Source organism: Panthera tigris, chromosome B3 (assembly GCF_018350195.1).
Source record: "Panthera tigris isolate Pti1 chromosome B3, P.tigris_Pti1_mat1.1, whole genome shotgun sequence".
NCBI lineage: Eukaryota > Metazoa > Chordata > Mammalia > Carnivora > Felidae > Panthera > Panthera tigris.
Window position 1 is genome coordinate 141,855,603 of NC_056665.1, and position 26,774 is coordinate 141,882,376.

The following is a 26,774-nucleotide window of genomic DNA, read 5'->3' on the forward strand; positions in this document are numbered from 1 at the left end:
CCTGGCTCCCCATGTGTCAGACTTGCTCTACGCCCCACCCACCCCCATCCGTAAAGCGTGGCCTGCTTCCAGGGGTGGCTGCAGGGCCAGGCGAGGGTCAGGGCATGCTGGGGCAGAGGGCCTGTGCGACCCAGGGTCCGGGCAGGGACCGGCTCAGCCTCCTGAGCTGAAAACAGATGCAAACAGTAGGACTCGAGGGGATTTGGTTTCATCTTTGGTAAATCTCTGTTGCATGTGCCTGTGGTTAGGTCTCTCGCTGCCGCCCCCACCCGGGGACCCTCCGCAGGGAGGGCTCCGACAGTGAGGCGTCTGGGGTCCACCAACGGGCCCTCAGATCCGCCAGCTCCCACAGTCTCCGCTCAGCCGGGACCAGGTGCCCTGCCGCTCAGACAAGCCGCCCAACCCCCACCCCGTTCCTGGAGGGTCCCCCGCCTCCACCATCTGTGCCGAGGCTTGCGTCCCCAACTTGGCCCGCAAAGTGGAGGGGACCTGGGTCCCCAGACTCCTCAACGTCTCCTTGAGGGGCACAGTTGGCTGAGAGCTGAGGTCCCTGGCCTCAGAGGGCTGTGAGCGCAGCCCGGCCGGCCAGATCTGCCTCCGCATCACTGTGCTGGGCCGCTGGGCCTCCACTCTCCTCATCTGCCTGCACTCCTGGACGATCTCACCCCACCTGTGGCTTTGAACCGCAGGCATATGCTGATCTCTGCCCTAAACTCCAGACCCCGCCATCTGGCTGCCTCTCGGGCAGGCCCTTCAGCCGTCCAAGGCCTCCTCCATCCCCTGCTCAAGAACCTTCAGTGGCTCCCTACTTCATTCAGAATAAAACCCAGACTCCTAGAGGAGCCTACACACTGTGGCCTCCTGTTCACTTTCTGACCTCGGACCCTGGGCCCCTCCCTGTGTCCTGGGGGGGCCCCGTCTACTGTTCCTGCGGGCCCACCTCTGCCACTCTGGTTCTTCCTGCCAGGTGCCTGTGGCCCGCTCTCTGGCCTTTTTCAGGTGTTGACATAGCAGCCCCTTCCAGAAGCACCCTGGCTCCCTAGCACTGTCACCTACGTGACTTTTCTCTGCGGCATTTAGCACTTTTACCAACCGCATGGTTTGCGTATCCGTCTTATTTACTGCCTTCCCCACTCAGGGGTAAACTCCATGCGGGCAGGGAGTTTTTTTGGCCCGTGTCATTCACACCATATTCTCGGAGCCTAGGAGGGCCTGGCAAGAAGCAGACACTCATCAGTGAATGTGTGGTCAGCTGTCAGGCGTCCCTGGAGCATGGCTGGGCCCATCCCATGGGGCCCGCGAAATCAGGGCGGCCACATGGCTCTGATGCCCACTGGGGCCGGCCGGGGCGGGAGTCCTAAGTGAGCATGCCCCAAACTTGGGGTCAGGCAGCGCCGCCTCGAATGGGATACTATGGCCCAGGGGTCGCTACCACAAGCCCTGTTTCCTTCCCGCGGAGGAGGGTCTTCCTGGATACCCTCCAGGCAGTGGATGTCTGGCGAGGCAGCCCGTCCTTCCCCCGCTGCCCAGGCACTCCTTCCACCGCCCCTGTGCCAGCCCCTCAAGCCTGGAGGCCACAGCACCGGGGCCTGGGCCCCCAGAGTCACAGTGGCCCGACACTCACATTGTCCTCCGACAGCTTGTCGATGGTCACCTTGGCCTCCAGCAGGTGGCTGTTGAGGGCAACAATCTCGTGGCTCAGCGCTCGCTTCTCTTCCTCATAGTGCTGGCCCTGGGGCGAGTGGAGGGTGGGGAAGGAGCCGGTCGGTGGCCAGCCAAGGCCTGAGCCTCAAGCCCCTAGACCTCTCGGGTGCCCTCTTGCAGTAGATAAAGATGAGGTGTTTGCAAGGCCAAGGAAGGTGGGGGTAAGAACACAGAGCAGCAGGTTCAAATCCACCTGTGCTGCATCACCGACAAGCCAGACGGCCCCGGGCAAGTCACTGCCTCCCTGGGTCTCTTGCTCATCCTGCCAAGGGGACAGCAACGCCCTGCTTCCCAGGAGCCCGTGGGGAGGATGGCTTGCGCTCTGCACAGAGCCTGGCCCCCGTCCCTGCCCTCCCCTCCTCGAACCCGTCCACTTTCAGCCTCCAAGTGAGGCTCAGAAGGGCAAGGCCCTTGTCCAGGGCCCCAAGGAGAGCTGGCCCAGCCTCCAGGTCTGCCCGTCTCCACTCTGCCAGCAGTCTACGACGGGCAGGTGCTCAACACCCATTTGTGACTTTCAGAAAGAAAACAAGCTCGTGACCAGACTAGAAAGAGAGGAAGCTCCTATCTGAAGGAGGGGAGATGCCAGAACTGGGCTGGCCCCTCCCTGACGCCGGCCCCGCCAGACCCGGAGGCCTCCACCACTGTCCCAGCTCCTAACGGATCTCGACAGCCAGATCAACATACAGAAGCTGCAGCACTTCGGGGGGCTGCCTGCGGTGGCTGTGAGTGTTTCCGGGAGGGTCTCTGCCCGTGCTGGGGCCGGGCACTGTCTCATTTATTCCTCACAGGAAGACGGGGCGTCCCCATGAGGGTACAGTCGGGCCCCAACATCCTTCTGCTCCCCCAGGTCTGGGCCTCCGGGCTGACCCTTAAAGCAGGGTCAACATCCACGGCGCACGTCCTCCGTCCCACAGCCCTACTTCACATGTCCGGGTCGGGTACTTGCAATGTGCCGTGAAGGCTCAGGGGGCAGCTGGGAACCCCGTGACTTGCTAGTCCTGAGAGCACCCCCCCCCCGTCCGCCCCCATTCACTGCAGGGAGGGGCGCCACCGACCCAGCCCCCCCGGTGGGGAGGGGCAGGCCAGGAAACCAGGCCTGTGACCCAGCTCCCGCACACGCAAGGGCACGGGCAGCTAGGCCGATGGGCACACCACCAGGGCTCCGGGATGGGAGTGCGGGGGTGGCGGCCTCACCATGCGGTACAGCTTGTCCTCTAGCTCCTGGTTGATCCGCTGCAGCGCCATGTAATTGCTCTGAATCCTGGAACAGGAGACAGTGGGGTCACCGCGGTGCCAGGCCTGACTCTCCCGTGACCCCCTTACAGCCACACAGCCTGCTGAGCAGGGCCGGGCTGGATGCGGGCCCCCGGAGCCCACCCACTGGTCCCACCCTGGGCTACTCGCTCCTCTCCACGCAGCAAAAGGCATCTGATTAGAGCTAGCTTGTAGAGGCCTTTCCTGGGCCAGGGTCAAGGACCCCCTGCAGATGAGAAGGGAAGGCCTGTACTCACAAGTGACTTTGTCCGGTCCTTGCTCGGAGCCAGTACTCACATTTAAACACGATTCTTGCAAGCCTGGCTAAGGGATTTACATTCAACAGCAGGTTAGCAGGGAAGAGGCTGACGGCTGGCCACTCCATGGGCCCTAGACGGAGCGCTAGAGACACACGGTGGCTAAAACACGGCTCCCCCTGGAGGACGGGGAGGGCAGAAGCCGCTGCTGGGTGGGAATCAGGGGCTCTGTGTGTTCCCTACTGCCACTCAACGCAACGGTCCCTAAACACCGGTTCACCTCCTTTTCCTGTCAGAGACCCAGGGGATGGTGGCCAGGGCCCCGGTGGGCCAGGAGGGGTCTGGAGATGGCTGCGTGTGCCATGCTGCTGCCCCACCGAGAATACATGAGAAGGGATGAACAGAGGATGAAGGGGCGCCTGGGAAGGGCCTGTCCTGGCAGTAGCCAGACCCAGGGTCACGTCCTGCCTGACTCGGCTGCGCTGGGCACGAAGCGGGACTGAGCCTCGGCCTCCACATCTGCGAACGGGGTCGACAGCTCAGGAGGGGGCGGGGCTCCTCTGGCGGCGGATCCCGGGGCCCCGCCCCGCGCGCCCGGCCCCGCCCCCCGTACCTGCGCAGCTTCTCCGTGACCTTCTCGAGCTCCTCCTGCGCGCGCCGCAGCTCGATCTCCAGGTAGTGGCGCGTGGAGTCGAACTCGGTCTCGAGCTTCTCGAGCTTGTGCGTGGTGTAGGACAGCCGCTTGCGCAGCTCGCCCTTCTGCTCCTGCAGCGCGCTGCAACGACACGCGGCGGCGGGCCGGGCCGCGGCGCTGAGCGCGGGAAACGGAGCCCGAGCGGGCCAGCCGCGGCGCCGTGGGGGCGCCCCGTGCGCGCCCGGCCGCTTAACACACGCGAGTGCGCGCGCACGCGCGCGCGCGCACGCCTCGGCCCCTTCCCCGGGCGGCAGGCGGCCCCTCGGGGGCCGGAGACGCGGTCTGGCCCTCGGCCGCAAGTAAGTAAATCCCTGGCGCGGTCACCCTGGAGGAGGGACGCAGGCCCCCGGACCTGGAGAGTGTTTGGGGCGGCTAAAGGACCCTGGTTTGAGGAGCGCTCATCGGGCCCCCGAGGCTCTCTGACTCCGAGCCGACCCCTGGACGGCACAGCTTGCAAGGTCCCCCCCCCAAACACACCCCCCTTCTGCGCCTCCACAGCGCCGGGTGGGGAAGCTCTGAGGTCCCGCGGGGGAAGTGCCACCCCGTAGACCGGGCCTCCCTACCCCAAATTGGCTGTGTGACCTCTGGGCCTGGGAGAGGATGGGGCCGTGAGCCCCGTGCCCAGGCAGCCTCTGCCACAGTGGCCAGCTAGCTGCACACGGCGGCGGACATTCTGCAAAGCCAGGGCTGCCCCAAGTCCCCCTTCCTCCGGGAAGCCTCCCAGAGCCTCGGCCCCAGCTCTTGAGGCTCTGTTTTCTCCACAGACTTCGTGGGCTCCCCCAGGACGCCAGGACGCTGAGCCCCCAGCCCCAGGAAACGGAGACGCGGGAGGATCGCCCGCGGACCGTACGCCGTCCACTCTACAGTTGGGCAAAAGGCAGGAGGGGGAAGTCTGGGGCGTGGCCGTGAGCTCCACGGGGGCAGGGGCCACACCCTCCTGTGGGCAGCCTCCCAGCTCCAGAGCCGGTAGGTACTCCTGAACACGCGCCGACCTGGTGCACGCTTCCCTTTACAGGGTGGGCACACGGATGCGGGCAGCTGGGGAAGAGGCCTCAGCGTTAATAGTGGGGCCAAGAGGGCTGCTTTCCTGCAGGCAAAGGGGCTGAGGGGGGCGGGGTGCGTTCTGCTGGGAGTTCCCCACCGGCCGAGCTGGGACTCCAGCGCTGTTCGGTGCTCTGGGCATGCGCTTTCCCCTGTCACCCCCTTGGACTTCAGTGACAAGGAAGCCCGGGGCGGTGCAGCCCGTAGAGGGGCAGGCCCGCCTGGCATCACGGCATGGGCGGGGGTCTGCGGGCACACAGACTTGCTGCTGGTCCCCGCCCCCCAGGCTGCCCGCTATCCTTCCGTTCAGGCCTCAGCTGCCCCCTGGAAAGAGGGGACTGCCCCCATCTTAAATTCTGCCCAGAGAGGTGCCCAGGTCTGAGGCGGGTGCCGAGCGGGCCCACGGTTTCCCCGGGAAGAGCAGTGCCCGTTCCAGACCGCTGCGCAGGCCTGGGAGGGAGTCCCCAGACGTCACCCTGGAAACCTGGACTGTGCCCGGGCTTGGGAACTCTGACCCTGCCCGGGTGTGCGGTGGAACCTCGGGCAAGAGCCTGTGTTCTCCCGACCTCTGAGACCCACATCAGAGTGAGGGGAACTGGGGGCAGGCAGGAGGCTTCCTCCTTCAGCCTCGGGGCCCCGTGTACGAAGCCATTCATGTTACCACGGGCGCACGCCCAGCAAATCTTGATGAAACGTTCCTGGATCCCTGCCCAGGTCGAATTCTTTAAATAAATAAAAATAAAGAGTTGCCTGTGTGTTGAGAACCTCAGTGGAGGGTGGGGCAGGCCCTCACAGGGGTCAATCTCTAGGGAGGCTGCAGACGGTCAGTCAAGGAGAGAGCCCTGAGGCACAGTGCCCACGGCTGCCCACACAAGTCTAGCCACCTCCTCCAGGCAGCACGCCTGCCTGCACCACCCCGAGCACCCTGCAGCTACAGATCCCAGATTGTCCTCAACCCCTGCCCCAGCCTTTCTCCCCAGTGGGGTGGCGGGCTCTCTGGGGACTCTCCCATGTCATCCGGGTCCCCTGCAGGCACAGTGTCCCGGGAGGGGGTGGGGCAGTAGCCCCTGAAATCCGCTGTCCTGCCGATCTGCCCACAGCCCTCTGTCACAGGGTACAGGTGGGGTCTGCACCCTCGGGAAGAGGTGGGAGCATCGCCATCCACTCTTGTGTCCACCTCAGTGGCCACCCGTCCCCGCCACCCAGAGCCAGTGACCTTCCCTCCCTCGCCGTGGCCACCCACCTGCCGCCACAGCACGAACCCTGCCGTCACGCAGATCGCCCACTCCTGATGTGACCCAGCCACACGTGCACCCCTACCAGACCCTCTTTCCTTCCCCCTCCGGCCCCGCCCCGCCCTGCTCCTGGCCCCTCGCAGCGGTGAGTAGGACAAACGTCTCCACCCCGCAGAGCCTACGGTCTGGAGGGAGGCACACGGTGAACACGGAACAGGTTCCTCGACGAGGCGAGCGCATGACAGGGCTGTGACGTGGGTCCCCGCCCAAGGCCTCCCCCTCACCAGACAAGCCCTTCACCGAGCTGGCCTGCTCGAGCCTCGCCTCCCCCTCGGCCTTCCGGACATGCCGGGGCGGCTCTGCCCACTGACCCTCACCCGTCCCTGAGCCCTACCCTGGCCAAGCCCGGGTCCCCCAGCGCCCCGGCCCCTGGCTCCCGCCCCTCCTTGCCCCCGGACACACCTCTGACCCTGAAGTCACAGCAGACGCCCAGACCCGCCACCGGAGCCACCACGCCTCCCCCCGTCTCTGCCACTCTGGCTCTGTTGAGTCTGCAGACAACTTGGCTTTGCCCGGGCTGACGGTCAGGGCCCTGGTCGGCACCCTCCCTGCACCTCTCAGGCTCAATTTCCTCCCTGCCAGGCCACACGGGGGGCTCCCCCGCCCCCTGCATCCAGCCGTCCACTGGCCTCTCTGCCCCGTGGCCCACCTCACGCACAGTGCGTTCAATGCCGACCCTCCCTGCCCTCCGTGTTCCCCACCCCCAAGAAGGGCATAGCCACCCTCAGTCCCCAGTCAGACTCCGAGAAGCCACAGTGACCCCTCCTTGCCCCTTGCCCCTCACAGCTGGTCACCGAGTCCCGGTGATCAGCTACTCAGAAGCTTTGGACATGTCCCCTCCTCAGCCTGGTCCAGAAAGGTGCCGGGCCGGGCGTCCCGGGTCTGCGGCCACCTGGGTGGTACCACTGCCTTCCCCTCCCGGGACACTGACCCGAGCCCTGCCTGCCCTCCGCCTCGGTCTCCGTGGCTGTAAAACAGGGATATGTGCACCCACCCAGGGGGCGCTCAGGCTGTCCCCGTGGTCCGTGCGCTACCCCGGGTCATCAGATGCCAGAGGCGAGTACCATGTGGGTGCACGGCTTCCAGGCTACTGGGAATCTGGGGGGTCGCTCGGGGCCCCGGGGTTCAGTAGCCCCTGCTTCCCCCTGAGCACGAAGCTGGCTTAGGGGGCCCTGGCATCTGGAAGCAGCCGTAGCAGGTGCACGGGGAGGGTGTGGAAGTCCTTTGTGATCAGACCAGCCAGTGCCATGCCCCCCGGGGAAGGACCACCCCTCCCAGGTTGGGAGCTCAGGAAACCCTACTCAGACTGGAGCCTGGCGAGGCCCCCTCGCTTTGACCTGCAAGTTGGTGAATTAAATCAGGACGTGGGGGTGTGGGTGGCTGAGTGGGGGGTTCCTGCTTCCTCCTGGCCCACGGGAAGCCCCTGGGAGTGCTTTCTGGCCTCTCAGGGAGGAATGACGGGGGCGCTCGGGGCAGGCCTCCTCCGCGGCACAGTCCCGGCCTGCCTTCCACCAGGAGCCCTCCTGGACCCTCGGGGGAGACTTGAGCCCAAGGACAGAGCCCTTGGCTGGGGCAGGGGGTGTGGGATGGGGGGCGTCGAGGGCCTCGCCCCTGAGGTGGGTGGCACAGGATGGTGTGGTGAGGATGTGCGCGTTCCCCTTCTGTCTCGGGCGGGTGGACGCAGACACGGGAGGGACGTCTGGGGACAGACGCGGAGACACCAAGGAACCGGGGAGACAACAGGTATGTTACCTGTCCCAGAGCGAGGGCGAGGACCTGGCCAGTCGGCCCTGCAGGATGCGGGGCTGCCCGAGGCACGAGGGCACCCAGGGGCTGCGCAGCCTGTAGGCGAAGAGGACAGAGCCGCTCAGCACGGGGGCGGGGGCCACGCCAGGCCCACCGTGGGCACAGACACAGAGAGATGTGGAGCCCGCCCCCGCCCACACCGGACAGGAACGCTCCTTATTAGCAGCAAGGTGTCAGGGCAGGGGTGCGGGAACCAGCGTGGGGACAGCCAGCCCGCGTAACTGCCGGCCCCTGGGCTGCCTGAGCTCGGCGGTGGCACTGTGTGCCACCAGTGGCAGGGTCCCCGTCTGCAAGCCTGCCTCAAGGTCTCAGCTTCAGAGGAGAGTCGTGGGGGGGGCAGGGGCCCTACCGCTCTGGGCTCCCATCTGGCAGGACCCACTGGTTGGAGACCCTAGGAGGCAAGGACAGGGGAGGGACAGTGTGATGCCCGTTGCTGCTGGGACACTGTGATGGGCTCATGTGTGGACAGGGGAGGCGCATCTCAGAGGCTGAGGGACCCGGCAGAAGTTAGAGGGGTCGAGGGCAGGGCCCACCTCACCCTCCCCGGGACCCCTTGTCACCCCACTCTGCCCGTGGCCTGTCTGGATCTGGCAGTGGGGGACTGGCGGGGAACAGAATCCGCTGGGTGGGTGTGAGAGGGGGGGACCCAGGTCTGCCTGGCCCTGCTGGGGTAGCACCCGGCTGGGGGCCACTGGAGAGTCATCAGAGCCCCTGCCAAGGCTGCTTGGGAGCCTCCCCCCAGTGCAGTCTCTCCAGGGACGCCCTGGTGGCCTTGCGGGCCCCAGAGCCAAAGTGGACATCTGATCATAGGAAGCAGCCCCAGAAATCAGGCTCCAAAAAAATGCTTAGAGACACGGGGGTTAAGAGAATGCGCGGTATAATCCCATTTAAAAATATCTGTATACCGATATCCACAGAAAGCAAGGTAGGGAAAGACATGTTAATGGTGTTACAGGTGGGTGGTGGGATTCTGGGTAATTTGAAAATTTTCTTCTATATTTTCCCGGATTTGTCACCTTTCCTATGGTGAGGATGAAAAAACAGAAAAGAATTTACTAAGGATAAAATTTTGCAAACCGCCCCCCCCTCAAAAAAAAAAGGTTTTAAGCGCTGACTTGACGGGCTGAGGTGGACACGTGGGGGGAAGCTCGCGGCCCTGGGCTGTGCTCTGTGCACCGGTCACCGCTTCTGTGAGTCCCCGTTTCCTCATCTGTAAGATGGGCTGCCCTTGGCCCCGTCTCCTGAGCTGCGGAGGAGGGGCGGCGGGCAGGGCACTGGCTTGATCTCTGGGTGGACGGGACCCTGAAATTCCAGCCCCAGCCTCTGTCCTTCGCCAATGACCCCCATGCTGCTGAGTGAGCAGAGCAGGGCAGGACGGGCCAGCGCCCCGGGGAGCATCCAGAAACCTCCGGTCTGCCCTGGGTGCCTCTACCGAGCCCAGCAAATCCTGGGGGAGTCCCTCTCCCAGCCCTTGGCCAGCCCTCGCTCCAAAGGGCCCCTCCACAGGGGGGGCTTCTGGCAGGTGAGTTTTCAGAAGAGTCGAGGGAGGCTGGAGCCTGGGGGAAACTGAGGCCCAGAGAGGAGGGGGCATGGCTGTGACCTGACCCAGACTCTGCCTCTGGTCGCGCACAAGGGCATTTCTTGCTGACAGCCCACTCTTGTTCTGACACAAACTCTCATTCACAGCCTGTGGCCGGGGAGCGCCCCCATCCCAGAGTTGGGGAAATGGGAGTCCAGAGAGGCTAAGCAAGTCTCCCAAGACGGCACAGCCAGTCTGGGCCGTGGGTGAGATAAACAGCCCCCGCTGGCCTCTCCTGGGGCCGCCACCCCTCCTGGGCACCCGTGCGAAAGAACAGCAGTGGGGAGCGGGGCGCCGGGCCTGCGGCAGGATGGCCGTCCCTGCCCACGGGCCTGCCAAGGAGAGACGGCGGAAGAGGCCGTTAGCTGTCTCCCACTCGGCTCTCCTGGCCGGCCGCCGGCTGTCAGCAGGGCCAGTGACTGCCCCCGGCGGGAGCCCGCACGGCAGAGCCTCGGCCCCAGGGATGACCAGACACGGTGTCACCCCTAGCTGGGCACACGAGGCCACCTTCCCAGCCTCGCTGGCAGAAGGGCCTGGTGACCGCCGGGCCGACAGACGGACAGAGAGTTGGCCCCGGCTGCTGGAGCCGACCTGCCTTGCCGATCCTGGGCTCCCCTCGGGGCTGCGGGTGTCCTCACGTGGGGAACAGCTGCCCCTGCCCCTGCGTGTCTCTCAAGACGAGATGGGCCTGGGGGGCAACCTGGACCCTGGGCGGGGGCAGCTGGGAGGGGCAGGACGTTAGCGATGGCTGCCTGCTCTCCCAGGGAGCGGCTGGCTCGGGGAGCTGGTGGCGAAGGGTGGCCGCGCCAGCTTTGCGGGGCCGTGGGCACTTCTCCCGCCTCGTCTCAGTCTGGGAGGGACGCCGCCATCACCCCCACCGTACAGGTGCGGATGGCTGCGGGCACCCGTGTCTGCCTCTGACCTGGTCCAGGGTGGAGGGAGGGGGAGGAAGGGGGCCAGGGCCGTGCCTGGCCACACCTGAGCCCCGCACACCAGGCCCTTCCTCCTCTCCATTCCTGTCTGATTCCCCCAGATGTGGCCACCCTCACACCTACAGTCCCGGCAGCTGTCCCCGGGAACGTCCTTGCTTCCCTTCCCCGAGTCCCCAGATCCCCTTCATTTTCTTGTGGGGCTCTGTTCAAATGCCGCCTCTGCTGGGAAGCCTTTCTTGGTTCCTTCTCCATGAAGCTTCCCTCTCTTTCCTCGCCCGTCCCCGTCAGGCTCAGATTGTCCCTCCTCTATCACTCAGGGCCGCCTGGGGCCCCGGCGCGGGCTCTTTGCCCTCTCTGTTCCCCTTGATGTCTATGGCACCGTGGGCCGCGCTGGGCATGGGGGGAGGGGCACGAGAGCTCCGGGAGCCCTGGGGTGCCAGAGAAAACCCTTCCCTGCTCCACGGCGCTGACAAGGTTATGCGGTCAGGTGCGCCTTGGTGGGCCGGTGACACCCGTCCCTGGTGGGCCGAGGCGTATGGTGGGGAGGTGGGGCCGGGCGGGAGGTGGATGGAGGATGCGCCTCGGCTGCGTGAGTCACCGCCTTGCCAGCTCCCGGATGCCATGAGCCTTTGGGTCCCCGTGTCCCCGCGGCACGCCCTCCCCCCCCACCAGGACAGCCTGTCTTCTGGGCTCGGAGAGCTCAGGCCCCACCCAGCAGTCACGCTCCAGCAGCACCAAGCAGTTCACATGCTGTAGGCAGCTTCTCATCTTGGTGACTTTGTCCCCGTGTCCCCTCTGCCAGGATCGCGCTACTCCCTCCCGCTCTGCTTTAACTCCTCCATACCCGGGGCCTGGTGGCGGGGACCCCGACACCCCGGCCGCCCCAGCTGGCCCCGGGGCAGGGATCGGTCGTGGCCAAGCGCCCGTCTCGGGCGTCACAGGGGCTGAGTCGGCTTCCTGCGTGTCACCAAGCGGTGGTGCCTGGGGCTCCCGCTCCGCCCGTGCCCCCTGCGTTCCCACCTCCCCCCAGCAGCCAGATGGCTCATCAGGAGACCCGGCTACACCACGTGCCGCCTCTGGTCAAACTCCCCCACGATCGTGCGCCCCAAGTCCCGGCCCCGCACCCCCGGAGTCACCACTGCCCGGCCCCTGGCTCACCTTGGCCAAGCGTCGGCCTAAGCCCTCCCTGCCTGCCTCAGGGCCTTGGTCCTTGCTGGTCCCTCGGCCAGAGACATTCTCTCCCAGCTCTTTCCAGGCCCACCCCTCCTCTGCCTCAGGCCCCTGCGCCCCGGGACAGCCTGCCCTCCCCGCTCTGCCTGGTTCCCAAGGGGGCAGCGACCTGGGTACCTGCCTGCTATTCTGCGGGACTAGCCTCCCTTGCTCACCCTTTCCCAGAGAGGCCTCCCGTCGGCTCCTTGGGACCCCCGTGTGAAACTCGGGACTCGCCCCACACGGACTCCGGGGCGGCTCCTTGGGACCCGCGGGATGTGGGTGTCCCACGTGGACACCGGGGTGAGTCCCCGAAGGAGGCTTTGTGCACGCGCCTTCCACGGGAGAAGCCAGAGATGATGCCTACGGGACCCCGTGTCCCCTCTCCCACCTCAGAGACCCTCATGTGCCCCAGCCTGTGCCGTGTTCAGCGGCCACCACTTTTCTGCCTGTCACAGAAGAGCCCTTCCTCTGTTCCTCTTGACCTCGATGGTCGCCTTGCCAATTCCACCCTCCCCGTCCTAGGGGGAGCCCACCCTGGCCGGATCAGCCAGCACCCCCAGAGCCTCCCGGGGGCCCGCCCTGCCCCAGGTGCGCGCATCTAGTCCCAGGCCACCCCACAGACTGTAAGGGAGGTGCGCACTATGCCCATTTTACAGACGGGGAAACTGAGATTCATGAAAATCAAGGCACGGGGTACCTCTGAGGTCACACAGCCCTGCTGGGGTTCAATGCCAGGTCAACTGTTCTTTCCCCAATGTTGAGATGACAGATTTTAATGCAAACTGCAGAACTTTCTATTTTGCATCGAACCACCTCTGCTACAGTGTGGTCACGACTGGGCGCAGCCGTCCCCCCATCAGGGCCCGTGAGGGCCGACCGTGGCCGGCCTGAGGAGGCAGGAGTTGGAGGCCAAGAGGCGAGACGACCTGAGCGGGGCCAAGGGAGGTGGGTGGGCCTGGAGCCCCGTGGGGCGGGGCCATCTAGCTTCCTCTGGGGTCCTTGAGTCTCTCCCGGGAGGAAAAGAGCTCAGGCACTGGCCAGGACTGCTCTGTGACTCTGTGACCGCCCAGCAGGGCCCTCAGCCGACCCCTGCAGCAAGGACACCAGCAGCACCACGTGCATGGAGATGGGGACCTTAGGCCAGGCTGTCACCACGGCCACCAAGCTGTTGTGCAAAAGTCCCGGGGAAGGTCATATGCGCAGGCGCGTGTGTGTGCCGATGCGTATGTTCTGGGGGAGGGGACTGTCACAGCGCCGAGCTGGGGGCCCCCGGCCAGGAGGGGTCACCGGCTCAAGCCGGGAGGCGTAGAGACTCCTGGAACTCAACACCTGCCGGGTCCTACCCTCTGTTGGCGGCCCCTTGACGGAGGTCGTCTAGTGGAACCAGCCATCCTCCCTGCTTCCCCGTGGGCCCTGGTGACATGGCTGTTCCAATGCCCTCTCCTGCCCGGAGTCGGAGACACGGCAGGAACGCTTTGGCCCTCCTCACCTTATCAGGTGGCCGCAGCCCTGCTCCCGCCTCCCGCTCTCTCTGCCAAGGCAGAGCCACGTGCCGGGAGCTGGCAGTGCGGCCTGGTGAACCCACACGGCTGGGCAGACCCAGGTGTGCCCAGGGCTGGGGCACGGCGGGTGACCCGGGCGAGTGCACGGAGCAGCTTCAGGGTCACCCCTGAGCCTTTGCGTACGCTGCCCTTCCTGCCTAGCACATCCCCTCCCTGCTGTTTGGTTCAGTCTATTCACCTCCTCCAGGAAGGCCTCTTGGACACCGCGTCAGAAGCCCTCTTCGCTATCCTGCTCTCAGCCTCACGGGGCAGGGGGTGCTGTGGGGGTCCAGGGGCTGTGTCTGCCCCTCCTCCTCAGGGTCCCCGAGCTGGTGCAGGGCAGGTGCAACGCAAGGCCTGACGGCCACGTGCTGGGGGTGCCCGTGTCTCGGGACAGAGCCCTTTCTGGAAAGGCCCACTGGGAGAAAGCCTGAGGCCTCTGGCCCCCAAAGAGGAACAGAGATAAACAGCAGGGCTCTGGGAGCCTGCGTAGGGCTGGCTGGCAGTCCTCAGCAATCCCTCAGTCCCCACTCTGTGCACATCATGGCCACTGCCGTCCACACTGGTCCTCGTCAGACCTGGGTTGTAAACAAAGCACCTGGCCCGGAGTGGGCACCTGATCGGAAGTGTCACACGGTAGGCCAAACCCAGGCCTCCCGATGCCCAGTGTGGGGCTCCGTCGGCCCCTTCCAGCCACGGGGGCCTATGGGGAGGCAGCGGACAGAGGGTCTGTGGGCCTCGGGAGGCGAGGCTAGCTGGGACAGGGGACTGTCGGCGGCGGGGAACCAACCCTAGCTGTGACAATGGTGGGGGGTGGGGTGACACTGTGGGAGGCCTGAGCTCCAGGCGCAGGGAGGGAGGCCCCGGCCCAGCTCCCACACCCACCGGGACACCCCACTTGCCGACGCGCAGCTCACCACCGGGACGCCCCCCCCCCCACCCACTCCCCGCTTCCCGCAGCCCCTCGCCCACTTCGTCCCCGCGCGCCACCCTCCACGTCCCCTCCCCGTCTCTCCCTTCCCCGTAAGAGCGCGAGGGCCAAACCCCAACCGGGTCGGGGCCCCCTCCCCCACGGACAGCAGGAAATCACACAGCTGGGTGACCAGCCTCGCTCTCTGTTCGGTCCACAGAATGACCCGGGTCTCGTCACGGTCCCTGTTCGCCCCCTTCCCCACCCACCTGGGACAAGGCTTCACCCCCCCTCCTCTCTGCTCAACCGCCCCGCACCTCCCTGCCCCCGGCCCCACTCGCAGCCGACGCCCTGCTTCCTTCTCCGCGGAGGAAACAGAGCCGCCCCAAGGGGACTTCCCCAGATGTCACTACCAGGCGTGCCCACCTACCAGCATCTGCCCGGACACCCGGTGCTGCCCGCCTGTTACTCCAGACACCCCCCCGCCAGGCAGCCCTCCGCCCACTCCAGGCGTGGCTCCCGAGCAGCCACCTTCCCCCTCTCTTGCAGATCGCTCTCTCCGGCGCACCCGAGAGTTACGTTTCCCACGCTGAGAACGACCCTCTCTTGACCCTCCAGGTACCTCCCCCTCCTCTGCTCCCCGGGGATGCTGTCTGTCCTCACTCGCCACCTGCCAGGACCAACGCCCACCTGGCTCCCGCCTGTCCCTTCGCAGTCCTCACGTGGCCTGAGCGCCGGGCGCTCAGCGGAGGCCTGGCGGACCCCTCTGCCTCCCGCGAGTGCCTCTGTCTCAAAGGTCCGGAGGTGACAACAGCCGGGTGGGGGTGGGGGGGAAGGTACATTCTGGAGGTGAGCTGGCCGAAGCCCAAGCCCGGGGGGCAAGGACAGACTAGGTGGTGGCCGGGGACAAGCAGGCAGAAGGCCCACTGCCCTACCTGCAGGCCAAGTGTCCGGTCCCTTCCCTCAGGGCACAGGAGCCCCGGAGGCACTTCAGAGCAGGACGGCTTGGGCCTGGGGATGTCCCTCCGGCGGGTGAGCCAGCAAGGGGAGCCCTGAGGAGGCTGTCCCAGGAGGGGTGGGTCTAGAAGGCTCTAGAAGCCTTCTGGGTCTTTCCTAACACCCAGCTGGGCACCGTTGGTCGTCCACTCTTCTGTCGGTCTCCCCGTCTAGACTGGGAGACCTGGAAGACGGGGCCATTCACGCCTTGGCCCTGGACCCCTCCCCTGCCCCAAGGCCACACCCACCCTCCACCTGGAGTCAGTGTTCAGGGGGCTTCCTAGAGAGACGGTGGACCGAATGACCATGGGGTTGGCCCCAGAGCCGAGGAAGGGCTCCCAAATTAACCTCCCGGCACCCGGCGTCCCGCCCCGGGGCCCAGGTGAGAAGGCGCCGCCCCTCAGCACTTCGATGACCAGGTTCATGGCCACCCCCCAAGGAACCCACCTGGCTGCGCTGATTTGACCGCCCCACTGGCTGGGTCGCCGCAGCAGACACAGGGACATAGCGATCGGATCGCCAGGAGGGCCTGTTTTCTGGGTCTCAAGAAGGCAATCAGGGCTGCAGGAAGCTTCTCGGTGGCCCAGATCGGGGGTTGTGGGCGGCCGGCCCTAACCCTGCACCCCTTCCCCGCTCCCCTAACTCTGCCAGGCCACCCCGCCCCACTCTCACCTCCCCACCTGCCCCCGCGCCTCCCCACACCCACATGAGACGGTGCCACGGGCCAAACCCAGTCTGGAAGCGAAGGACTGGGGCCAGGACGGGGCACTTCAGCCACCGGGCCAGGAGGAGGCCACCTTTCTGGGCTACAGTCTCCCCATCTGGAATCAAAACCCAAAGGGGCACTGTGACCGCGGTGACCTCCTCCTAGAAACTTCTCCCTGAAATCCCGCCCCCCCGCGGTCACGCAATCACCCAGAGACACTTACGGCATGCTACTGGCCTTTTCTGGCTCAATCCGCACCTCCCTGGGGGTGTGTGGGGGGTGGGGGTGCCCAACGTACAAAGCAATCGGGGCCTGGGGACAAAGGCCTCTTTCAAGGGCACCCCTCTAGTAATGACCGGTAAGCACGGGAGCCAGGAGTGGACCCCTCCCAGGATGGCCTCCCCTCTCGGGGGCGGCCCCTCCAGACATCACTGCAGCCCCAGCCCTCACCCTCCCGTGCCCCCGACTCTGAAATTCTCTCATGATCCTGACTCAATCTAGGGCTGCCGGCCACCTCCCCTGCTCTACTCGGCCGGGTCCTCTTCTCCACAGTGGGAATAATGTCACCGGTTTGAAGGCTGGTGAAACAGGACAGCTGAGACCGCCTAAGAGACGGGCAGGCAGTTAACAGCCAGACCGTTAACCGTGTGCCGAGATCCAGGGTAACAATCTCAGCCTCAAAACAACCTTCTAATGTAGGTGCTATTCTCATTGTGCCCACTTTACAGATGCACACACTGAGGACCGGAGAGGTTCAGAAACCTGTCTAAGGCCACACAGCCAGTAAGTGAAAGAGCTGGGATTCAAGCCCAGGTGAGTCTACCTTCTTAATCATACTTCATCAGGGAGGCCTTCCAGAGGACCAGGGACTCAGATGTGCTGTGAGGACAGGAGACTTAGAAGGGCAGGACAGAAGAAGAGAGAATAGTCTGCGTGGAGGGTCTCTTTGTAGCACCCTGAATCCCAAAGGGAGAAAGCAAAGCAAGGCAGTCATTCACATCATAGTAAGAATCAGCCCATAAGTCTTCCTCCACTAGGGTCAGGTTTAGAAGTACGGCAGAGAGCCTTGGAGGACCCCACGTAGGGAGGGACTAGGCCTGCTGGGTGGGGTGGAGGAGACAAGAGGTGGACGGTAGGGGTTCTGGAGGGAAGGGACAAGAAAACCCAACAGTAATCCCGGAGGCCTCGAGTCTGTTCCAGCAGGTGGCCCATCTCTGGGAAACCTCTTCAAGAGCTGGCAGGCTCCAGACCACAATGCCAGTCACCCTTCCAACCCCCAGTAGCACCCACCGCATGCCCACCCTGCCCAGAGAACGGCGACGCCCCCCAGGACGCACCCAAAGCAGGACAGCCCCAAAGCGCAGGGGCGCCCCAGGCCCACGGGTGACGGCAGCCTGTGCGTCCCCGAACCTGCTCTTCCCCCCGCGGCTGGCCCCGTCTCCGGTGACAGCAGCTGCAACCTTTGCTGGGGCCCAGCAGGCGGGAGTTGTCCTGGATGCCCCCCTTCCCTCACACCCCTCCTCCGACCCATCGGGAGACCCCGGTCCGCTCTCCTCCCGAATACACCAGAATCCTCTGCCCGCCTCCGCGGCCCCTGCCCCCGCCCGGCCGCCATCACAACTCTCCCGGTCCCCGCCCCGCCCCCGGCCTGGCGTCCCAGCCCTGCCGCTCGCTCCACACTAAACCCGACCACACCGTGGCTCCGCTCGCAAGCCCTCCGCGGCCCCCACGCACCCCGAGTCCCCATCTGTCCCCCTCGCCTCCCCAGCCTCCTCGTCACCGTGCTCGGCCACTCTGGCCGCGGGTCAGCTCCCCCCTCGGCACCTTCCCACCTGCTCTCCCTCTGCCCGGAGCTCTTTCTCCCAAACGGGCACGTGGTGGCCCTTCACCCACGCAGGCCTTCACCCCGGTGTCCCCTTCCCGGAAGCCCTTCCCAGGCCGTGCTGCCACCTCCCCCCCCCCCCCAGCACACTCACTGCCCTTCTGTCCCTGGGGGGTGGGGGTTTGGACCCCATAGCACTGGTCACTGTGAGGTTTATTTTGACAAGCTTTCTGTCTCCCCTAACGAGAGGAGTTTTTTCGGTCACTGCTGTATCCCCAGTGCCTACAACAGCCTCCAGCAAACAGTGGGTGCTCAATAAATAGTTGTCAAGCGTGCGATCGATGGGCAAGTGAGATCAACGGTGACAACCTACAGGGCCAAGGCAGTGGGGCCTCCCAGGTGAGAGAAAGGGTCCCTGAGGGGGACGTGGAGGGAGACAGGACAGACCACCACCAAGTGACCAGCAGGGGGGGCGCCCAGCGGTGCCCAGCTGTGCCAAGGGGGCCCGGGTGCCACACAGGAGTTTGGGTCTTCTGGGGGGGGACCGGTGGGAGCCTGGAGCTGTCGGCGGTGCGTCCACAGCTCTGGGCTTCAAGAAGGGTGCTGGTGTGGCCCAGAGGAGGGGGCACCGGAAGGGAGGTAGGAAGCCTGCTTGTCTGAGCGGACACGTGTGGCGGGGGCACAGAGGGGGGGCTGCACCGTTTGGTCCAAACCAGACGGGACTCCTCCCACCGGGCCCTGTCTGGATGCTGGGGGAGGCTGTGGTCTTCCCGGCCCCAGAGACCCAGACAAGTCCCTTTCTGCCTCTGGCCTGCGTTTCCCCAGAGCCCTCCAGCTCTGTGGTCCCTCACGGCTGGGAGGGAGGGCGGGAGGCCGAACATACCAGGAAGGTCAGAGCTCAGCCCCCGCGTGAGGAAGGTGCCCCACCTTCGCGCCTGCCTCCACGAGCCACTCTCGCACCTGCCCCCAGGCTTTTGCCCATGCTGGTCCCCCGGCCAGGAGCCCCGTCTGTCCGCACCCGCTCATTTCAGTCGAGTGGCTTCCTCTCTGAGCAAGGCCCCCCCGCCAGCCCCGCCGACCATCTCCTCCATCAGAGGCTCTCACGGCCTGGGTGGCGTGGCCGGTGAAATATCCGACCCTTGATCTCGGCTCAGGTCCCCATCTCATGGTTCGGTGAGTTCGAGCCCTGCATCAGGCTCCGTGCTGATAGCGTGGAGCCTGCTTGGGATTCTGTCTCTCCCTCTCTCCGGCCCTCCCCAGCCTGTGCGCTCTCTCTCAAAATAAATAAATAAACTTTAAAATAAATTTTAAAAATTTTAAAAATTCAACAACAACAACAACAACAACAACAACACTACTCCCTGGGGCGCCTGGGTGGCTCAGTCGGTTGGGCGTCTGACTTCAGCTCAGGTCACGATCTCCCGGCTCGTGGGTTCGAGCCCCACGTCGGGCTCTGTGCTGACAGCTCGGAGCCTGGAGCCTGCTTCGGGTTCTGTGTCTCCCTCTCTCTCTGCCCCTCCCCCTGCTCATGTTCTGTCTCTCTCTGTCTCTCAAAAAAAAAAAAAAAATTAAAAACACTACTCCCTGAGGGCTGGGCACAAGTGCTCCCCAGTGCTCTTCATGGGGTGCCAAGGGGAGTGGCCCCCTTCTAGGGCACCGTGAGTGGCGAATGGCTGGCTGCCCCACTCCTCCCTGCTCGCCACAGCACAGTCTCATTCAAAAGCATTTATTGAGCACCTACTACATGTCACCCCTAAGCCCTGGGGGTCAGCAGTGGACTGCCATTCTGGGCAGGGGGTGGGGGGCGGACAGATCATAAACAAGATAAAGAAATAAAGCAAAGTGCTAGTCACGGGGTGGGCAGGGTGGCAGGGAACACCAAAGCAGAGAAGGGGCAGGGTGGGGGGTTAAAATTATACATGGAATGAGTGGTCAGGAAAGCCGTCCCCGCCCCCACCGCAGTGACTTTTGAAAAAGATGTGAAAGAAGGGGAGGCAGGAGTCTGTGGCTATCTGGGGAAGGACGTTCCAGGTAGACAGGAACGGCCTGTGCAAAGGCCCCGGGGCAGGAGCCTGTCTGATGTGTTTGAGGAACAACAAGGAGGCCAGGTAGCTGCAAGGGAAACCAGCGAGGGGAGAGTCATGGGAGAGGAGGTCAGTGTGGTTTGATGTTCGGACACGACCTGATGTCTGACTCTATCTCCAGGATGTCAGGCTGGTGTTTCCCCAGAGTATCCCCAGCGTGGAGCACCCTGTCTGGCACGGGCAGAACCACAACGAGTACAAGTCACACGAGGGGATCAGTGAGTGTAGGCCTACACACGGGGGTGTCCCTGTGCAAAAGGCTGTAACCAAAACGTAACGCCAACAGAATTAAAAGCAGGAACTCCCGTTCATCGGAGGCCCCTTTTACCCGGCGGGAAGCGAGCGGCCGCAGGGAAGTGATCTGCACACGCGTGATCCGCAAGGGCCGGCTGGACACCCACAAATCCCGTAAGACACTCTGATGGGAAGACACGCGCACAACTTGCGGAAGAGGGAACCCCAGCGAGCAGCGATCCGGGCAGGTGTGATCGGCGCCACCCCAAGAAACCGTGCCCCCCACCTGACGACGCCAAGCGCCAAGACGCCGTGGAGACGCAGGGCCTCCCGCGTAGGGCGGGCAGTGACCAGAGAGCGCCGCGCACCGTGTGGCCTTGACTCCTCCCCGACCACGTGCGCACGCCCTGTGTCTCCGGAGGTTCGGCTCCGGGGCGTGCCCCCCCCCCCCCATGCACACGCGGTCCCCAGCACACCTGGACCGGACTGTCCGCAGCAGCTCACGCCACAGTGCTCTCGGCCAATGAACAGACCGCAGCGGCTTCACGCACAAATGCCGCGACCCGAGACAGCCAGCCGCGGCCAGCCCCCCGTAAACGCGACGCTGGGGCGAAACGAGGCCAGCCTGCAAGGCACAGGCTGAAAGCCTCCATGTGCGTGAGGGTCTCCACCCGGCAGAACAAAACGATGTCAGTCGGGGATGCTCTTAGGTGGCCAAATCTCGAAGGAAACAAAGAGCCGCTTATCACAAAAGCCAGGGGCCTGGGGACGTCGGGGGAAGGGGGGGGGGGGGAAGCCCTGATGGGGGAGGGGTCTTGGGGCGCCCCTGGAGGGCTGGCAGCCTTCCTGTTCTTGACCTGGGTGGTGGTCGTCCTAAACTTAATCCCCAAACCGCAGAGATATGTATGGCCTTTTCTACAGCTCATCACGGTTCACAACTTTGAAATAGTCCAGCGGGGGCGGGGGCGGGGGGTTGGTGGACGCATAACGGGAAGAACTGTGGCTTCCTGAGAACCTTCTCCATCCCAGGTGCCCTGTGGCGGCTGACCCACTTTCCTCCACGACAGAGGGGACGGGAGCCCACGCAGAGGAGAGGGCTTGCCCAGAGGCCTGCGGCAGACAAAGTGGCCGCGGCAGGAGTGAAGGCAGAGGGGACCCTGTGCGGAGAGAAGCAAAGGAGCGGATGAATTTGAGGATTAGCAGCTGTGCTCTGCACACGGCCGGCCAGGCTGGCCTCGCTAATATCCACAAATAGTTGAGTGTCCCCAGAAGAGTCGCTCAGGCAGTCAGAGGCAGGGAAGCTAAGTGAGCGAGGGCAGGGCACACGCGAGGCCGGATTAGAGGTGGCCAGACCTGAGGGAGCACTGCGGTGGGCCAGGCCCTGCAGGCGCTGGGGCTGGAAAAGTCGAGGGGTCAGAGCCAGGCTCTGCCGGAAGGGGCTCCGGTCCGGGACACGCGGGAGGACACTCCATCGGCCCGCATTCCCCTCCCCTCGCCTGTTTGCCCGGAAGCCTCGCTTCCTCGGGCCTCTATGGCCTTTGCGCCTCTTGGAAGGCCTGACTGGTCTATCCTCCTTGCAAATTCCTGTTCATTCTTTGAGCCTTGGCTCAAGTGTCCCCGCTTCCAGGAAGCCCTCCCTGATATCCCAAGTCAGTGACCCTGGCCTGGCATCCCTGGGAGGATCTGCTGATGGGGCTGTGTCCTTGCCTGCTCGTCCTGCCAGGACGGTGGCCCTGGGTCTTACTCGATCTCAGCCCCCAGCGCGGGACTTGGTACGCAGAAGGGGAATGACTCCCCCCCACCCCCCAGGGATGAGGGGCAAAAGCGTCACAAAAAACCCAGAGGGAAGGTGACAGGGAGAAGAAAGAGTCTGTCATGTGGACAAGAAGGCCGGTGAAAGTTCATTCTAGGCAGAGAGAACAGCACAGGCAAGGGCAGGAGCGTGTGACAGTTTGTTTGGGCCTGGGAGGGGAGACTTCAGCATGATGGGTGGTGAGCAGGGGGAGTCAGCAGAGGGGCTGGGGCGAGGCGAGCCCAGCTGTGTACCTGCCCACAAAGGGAGCCACTGAGGGTCAAACGGACACCGTCCTTTTGCTCACTCGTCACATATTTCCTGGACCACTCCCCCCCCCACGAGCCAGGCTTGGTCCCAGGCACCAGGGTAGGGGTGCGCTGGACGGGGCAAAGCACTTGCCATCTAGGAGCTCAGTTCGGCTCCCCAGGCCCGGCCTGCAATGTACAGAAACTGCCCTCTAGGGGCGTGGGGCGGGGGGGGGGGGACAGGTGGCGCACAGGGCTGGGCCATGGGGCCATTCCTCTGGACACCCCAAGACCCCTCCAGTTGGACCACCAATGGATCTTCTCCCGCCTGGGGGACCCACCACAGTGTGGACTGGATGCCCCACGATGAACCTCCACCCGGCCTGTGGGTCACGTCTCAGGTGGGGCACATCATTCTCCCAACAGCCCTGCGAGGTGGGGGTGATTAGGACATCCACTTCACAGATGGGAAAACTGAGGCCGGAGACTTGGATCTGAGAGGCTCCAGACCCCAGGACCTACCACCCCTGCCGACCAACTTCCCCCACATCCCTCTGGGCCTCTTGGTCCTAGATGCCGGGCACTACCTGCGGGGCAGAACCGCACGGGGGCAGCCCCTGCACCTGCTGGGAAGGAAGGGTCTGGAAAGGCCCTCGAGGCAGCTCTGAGAACACTGATGAGGTGAGAAGAAGAAAGGGGGTAGAACCCTCCCCGGTTCTGGGATGCTATGCTGGGTCCTGGCCCCACGGGACCCCCATTCCCACAAGCTCCAAAAGTCTGCCTCTGCTGAAAGCCCGAGTGGCCCAGAGCAGCCCGGCGGCCCAGGCCCTGGCAACTGCCACTGGCCTTTGGGACTCAGCCCGGGGAAGCCCTCGGCCCATCAGGCAAAGCCATGCCTGATGCCCTTAGCGTGTCAGGCACCACTGCCCAGGTGGCTCACCTGTCCACTTGACTCACCTGCCCACCTGCGTCCCCAACCCGGCTGGGCCATGTCTCTGTCCCCACTGCCCAGCACACAGGGGTGGGTGCTCAAGAACCTTGGCTGGGCACAGAGGGGGAGAGAAAGAACCACGGAAGGGACCCTCCCTCCCCCCCACCCCGCCCCTGCCAGCTGGTCTTGCTACGAAGACCCCCCACCAAGGCTACCTTCTTGTCAAGTCTCAGCTGGGCAAAGCAGTAGCCCCTTCTTCCCAGGAACCCTTCCCGGGTGGGGACACTGGTGAGACGACGGCCAGTGTGGGGTATCTGTGTGGCCACAGCCAGGCTTGCTTGCCCCTTGGGCCTCTCCAGCCCCCCCTGGACCTTGGCCATGACAAGGCGGGCCTGGCTGCACGTCAGATTTTGGGTCTGAGCTCCTAGGACCTGAGAGATTGGACCCCTCCTCCCAGCCCAGGACAAGTGGGTCCTTGCCCCGTGGGACTCACAGGAGAGGGCTGCATTCCAGCTCAGTGGCCAGGAGATGGCCCCGCTCTGAACAGCCAGTCCCGAGCCACCGTGTGAGACCCCCGGGACACTCATGGAAGAACTCACCCGCAGCATTAAGGGTCAGCTGGGAAGGCCCCGGGTCTCCTTGCCCTAGTCCCAGGGCCACGTTCTGGAACAAGCCTGGGCTGGCAGGTCCCTGACCCTCAGGGGATGGGTGTCCCGGCCGCAAGGAGCGTTCCCCGTGGATGCCCGATTCTGGCCTTGGGAGGAGGGGGAGGGGGAGGGGTCGCGAGACCCTCCGGCCTTTGGAGACGGTGCCGAAACCCAGCAGCCAGAGCCGGGCCTGCTGCCCACACGACGCCTCGGCTCGGGCTCCGGAAGGAAAACACAGGAGGGGTGTTCCCAAAGTGGGGGTCAGGGTGGCCAAGGGAAGTCGCGGAGGAAGTCGTGAATATTCAAATCGGCTGATTCCCCGGGCGGGCCTGCCGCGGAGGGAGCCCGGTGGAGTCCGCGGCGGCTCAAAGTTGAGCACCCCGAGGGAGGCCGCGGGGGACGCTCCCCAGACTCGCGGGATTCCCCCAAAATGGCTCCAAGACGCGCCTGCCTCGCCCGGCCGGCCGCGAGGACTCCATCCCCCACCCCCGCCCCCACGAGGCGGAAACTTAAAAGCTCAGAACCAGGCAACTGTCAGCCGGGGGAGGGGGGTTGGGGGGGGTGGGGTGGTGGCGGACCAGCCGGCGCGGGGACCCGGCGCGACCCGCAGGAGCGGAAACCCGAAGGGTCCCGCGGGGTGGAGTGGGGGAGGGGTGGGGGGGGGACAGCCGGGAGTCCAGGGCGGGGCACGGGCCGGGATGGGGGGTGGGGGGGGCGCGCGCGCGCGCAGGTCCTCGCGGCGCACCGCCCCCCCCCCCAGCCGCGGCGGCCCCGGCCGGGCGGAGGAGCCCCCCGCGAGGGGCTCCCCGTCGTGTCGCCGCGCGCAGTCCCGCACCGCACACCGCACACCCGGCCCGCCGGGGCGGCCCGGGCGGAGCCCTCCCGGGCGCTGCCCTTCCGGGCGCCCCCACCCCGACCCGGCCCCGCGCGAGCCGCGGCTCGGAGGACGCTGCACTCACCTGAGTTTCTCCATGTCTGCGGCAGAGGCCTGCGAGAAACCAAACGAGAGGGTCAGCAGGCAGGAGGCGTGCGCCCCGCGGCCGCGCCGGGCGGCGCCGGGCACAGCGGGCACCGGGCGGGCGCGGCGGCGGGGCGCCCCGCGCCGCTCGCTCGGCGGCAAAGCCCGGCCCGCGCGCCCCCAGCCCCCGTCCCCGGTCCCCGAGACTCGGGGGAGGGGGGTGGTGCGCCGGGCTGCGGCCGAGTAACAGGTGAGCCCGCCCGGGCCGCCGCGCTCCCCGCCACCGAGTTACGCCCCCCCCCGGGGAGGGAAGAAGGGGCTGGCCCGGGGCGATCCCGGGCTGGCCCGGAGAAGGGGGGCCCGGCCCGGCCGCGTTAACTCTCCCGTGGCCGCGGCCCCCGCTGCTTACCGTCCCCCCCCCCCACCCCACCGCCCGCACCCCCCGCCCCGCCCGTTAACCCTTCCGGCCCCGCGCTCCCTCCCGGAGGAAGCCGAGCCCGCAATCGCAGAATCTCCGAGTCGGAGAATGTTCGAATCCGGGAACTGGGAGCCATACGGGGTTGCACAACCCGCCACTCACACGATCCGAGGGCGATGGCATTTGGGACCTCGGACTCCTCAGTCAGAGACCCCGCTGCCCTCAGGTTCTGGGGTTCCGGGCCTGGCTCGCCCCTCCCGGGCCCGAGGGATTAACCCCTGCGCGTCCGGCTCGCCGGCGGGGCTCCCTGCCGGGCTTGCGCAGACCCGCCCGCGCGCGGCTCGGAGACCCTCCCTGCCTAGCCCCGAGCAGCCGGGCAGCCCCTCTGTGCGCCGGGCGGGGAGACCCTCCCGCCGCCGTTAACCCTGCGGGCGCCGGCGAGCGACGGGGACCGCGAGCGGCCCGGGCGGGATCGCACTTCCTGCGCGGAGCGGGGGGCGCGGGGCGGGCTCTCCATCGCCCGGGAGAGGCCGCTCCCGGGGGCTTTCCCCCGTCTCTCCGCGCCACGGCCGGCATTAAAGGGGGGCGCGGGGCTGAGCCCAGGGACCACGCGACACACCTGGGAAGACTGATGACTGCCCATCCCGGCCCCTCGCTCCGGGCGCCGCCGCCGCGTCCGCCGGGAGCGCGCTCCGCTCCGGTCCGGGCCCCACGCCGCCTCCCCCACCGCCCCGCCGGGCGAGGGCGCAGCCCGGCCGACTGCGCCGAGCTAGGAGGCCCGGCCCGGGGACCTCGGCCGGGCTCGGCCGCCGGCTCCCCGGGTGCTCGGGCAGGCCCTCCCGGGACTCCGCCGGCCTGTTTCCTCACCTGCGAGCCGGGGTTGGGGGCAGGGGGAGGCGGACGAAGCGCTCCGCTGCCCTTCAGCACCCGCGGGCTGCGGAGGGGCTGGGCGGGGGAAGGAATTTTAGAAGAAAAGGATCGGCGAGGGCCCCGGATTGGCCGCCAGACACAATCCTCACTCGAAAAGTTGTCGGAGACCACGAGCCCAGACCCCCCTCTGAATACCCTCCTCCCCTAAGACAAAAAGAATTGGCCGCCGGGCCAGTGGCTCTCGCGAAGCCCCCTATCTGCCCCAGGCCCACCTTTCCCAGGTCCCCATCACCGCGCTCAGCACACTAGATCCCGGCATACAGCAGGCGCTCAATAAACACGGACACTGCATGCCTAGCTCCTACACCAGCCTTTTCCTGCCTCCTCCCTCTGGCAGTGAGTTCCCAGGCAGGCGTCCCGTCCCTTCGCCAGGGCACCCCCAGCACCCAGCAGGCCTGGCCTCCACAGGGCCCGCGCAGGGGTGGGAGGAGCCGGGCTCTCTCAGGGTCGGCCCCAACCAGGTTCACACCCAACCCAAAAAGTCCAAGCGTTCCTTCATCCACCGACGCTTTTCCCCACATTCATTAGCTCCGGGCCAAGTTCTAGTGGTGGGAGGGGGCAGCCAATGAGGTGAGCCCTGCCCTCTGGGGGCTAATGGTTGAGAAGTGACCCCCGCCCCCTGTCCTGGGAGTCCCCCCCTCGGCAGAATGGCAAAGATGATCGAGGTGCTCCCACCCCCACGGCCCACACACACACACGCCTTCCAAGTTCACGGCACTGGCCATTTCCTCCTCAGGGCGGCCCTGCCTGCCGGGGAAGCAGTCACTCCCATTTTACAGACAG

General features: G+C 65.8%; 1 protein-coding gene across 13 annotated transcripts in view; it reads right to left on the bottom strand.

Moving 5' to 3' along the window:
- Positions 1-26,386, bottom strand: part of BEGAIN (brain enriched guanylate kinase associated) — a 29,481-nt gene extending 3,095 nt beyond the window's left edge. Inside the window, exons 1-7 of one of the 13 annotated variants that reach the window (XM_042990550.1) lie at positions 26,204-26,386; positions 24,645-24,673; positions 7,998-8,087; positions 3,829-3,990; positions 3,216-3,278; positions 2,899-2,965; positions 1,625-1,732 (exon numbers count right to left, since the gene is read on the bottom strand). In XM_042990550.1, coding sequence (XP_042846484.1) covers positions 1,625-1,732; positions 2,899-2,965; positions 3,216-3,278; positions 3,829-3,990; positions 7,998-8,087; positions 24,645-24,658 — 504 coding nt within the window. In that variant the 5' untranslated portion in view covers positions 24,659-24,673; positions 26,204-26,386. The other 12 variants (XM_042990552.1, XM_042990551.1, XM_042990560.1 and 9 more) reach the window with 12 other exon arrangements.
- Between the last annotated feature and the right edge of the window lie 388 nt (positions 26,387-26,774).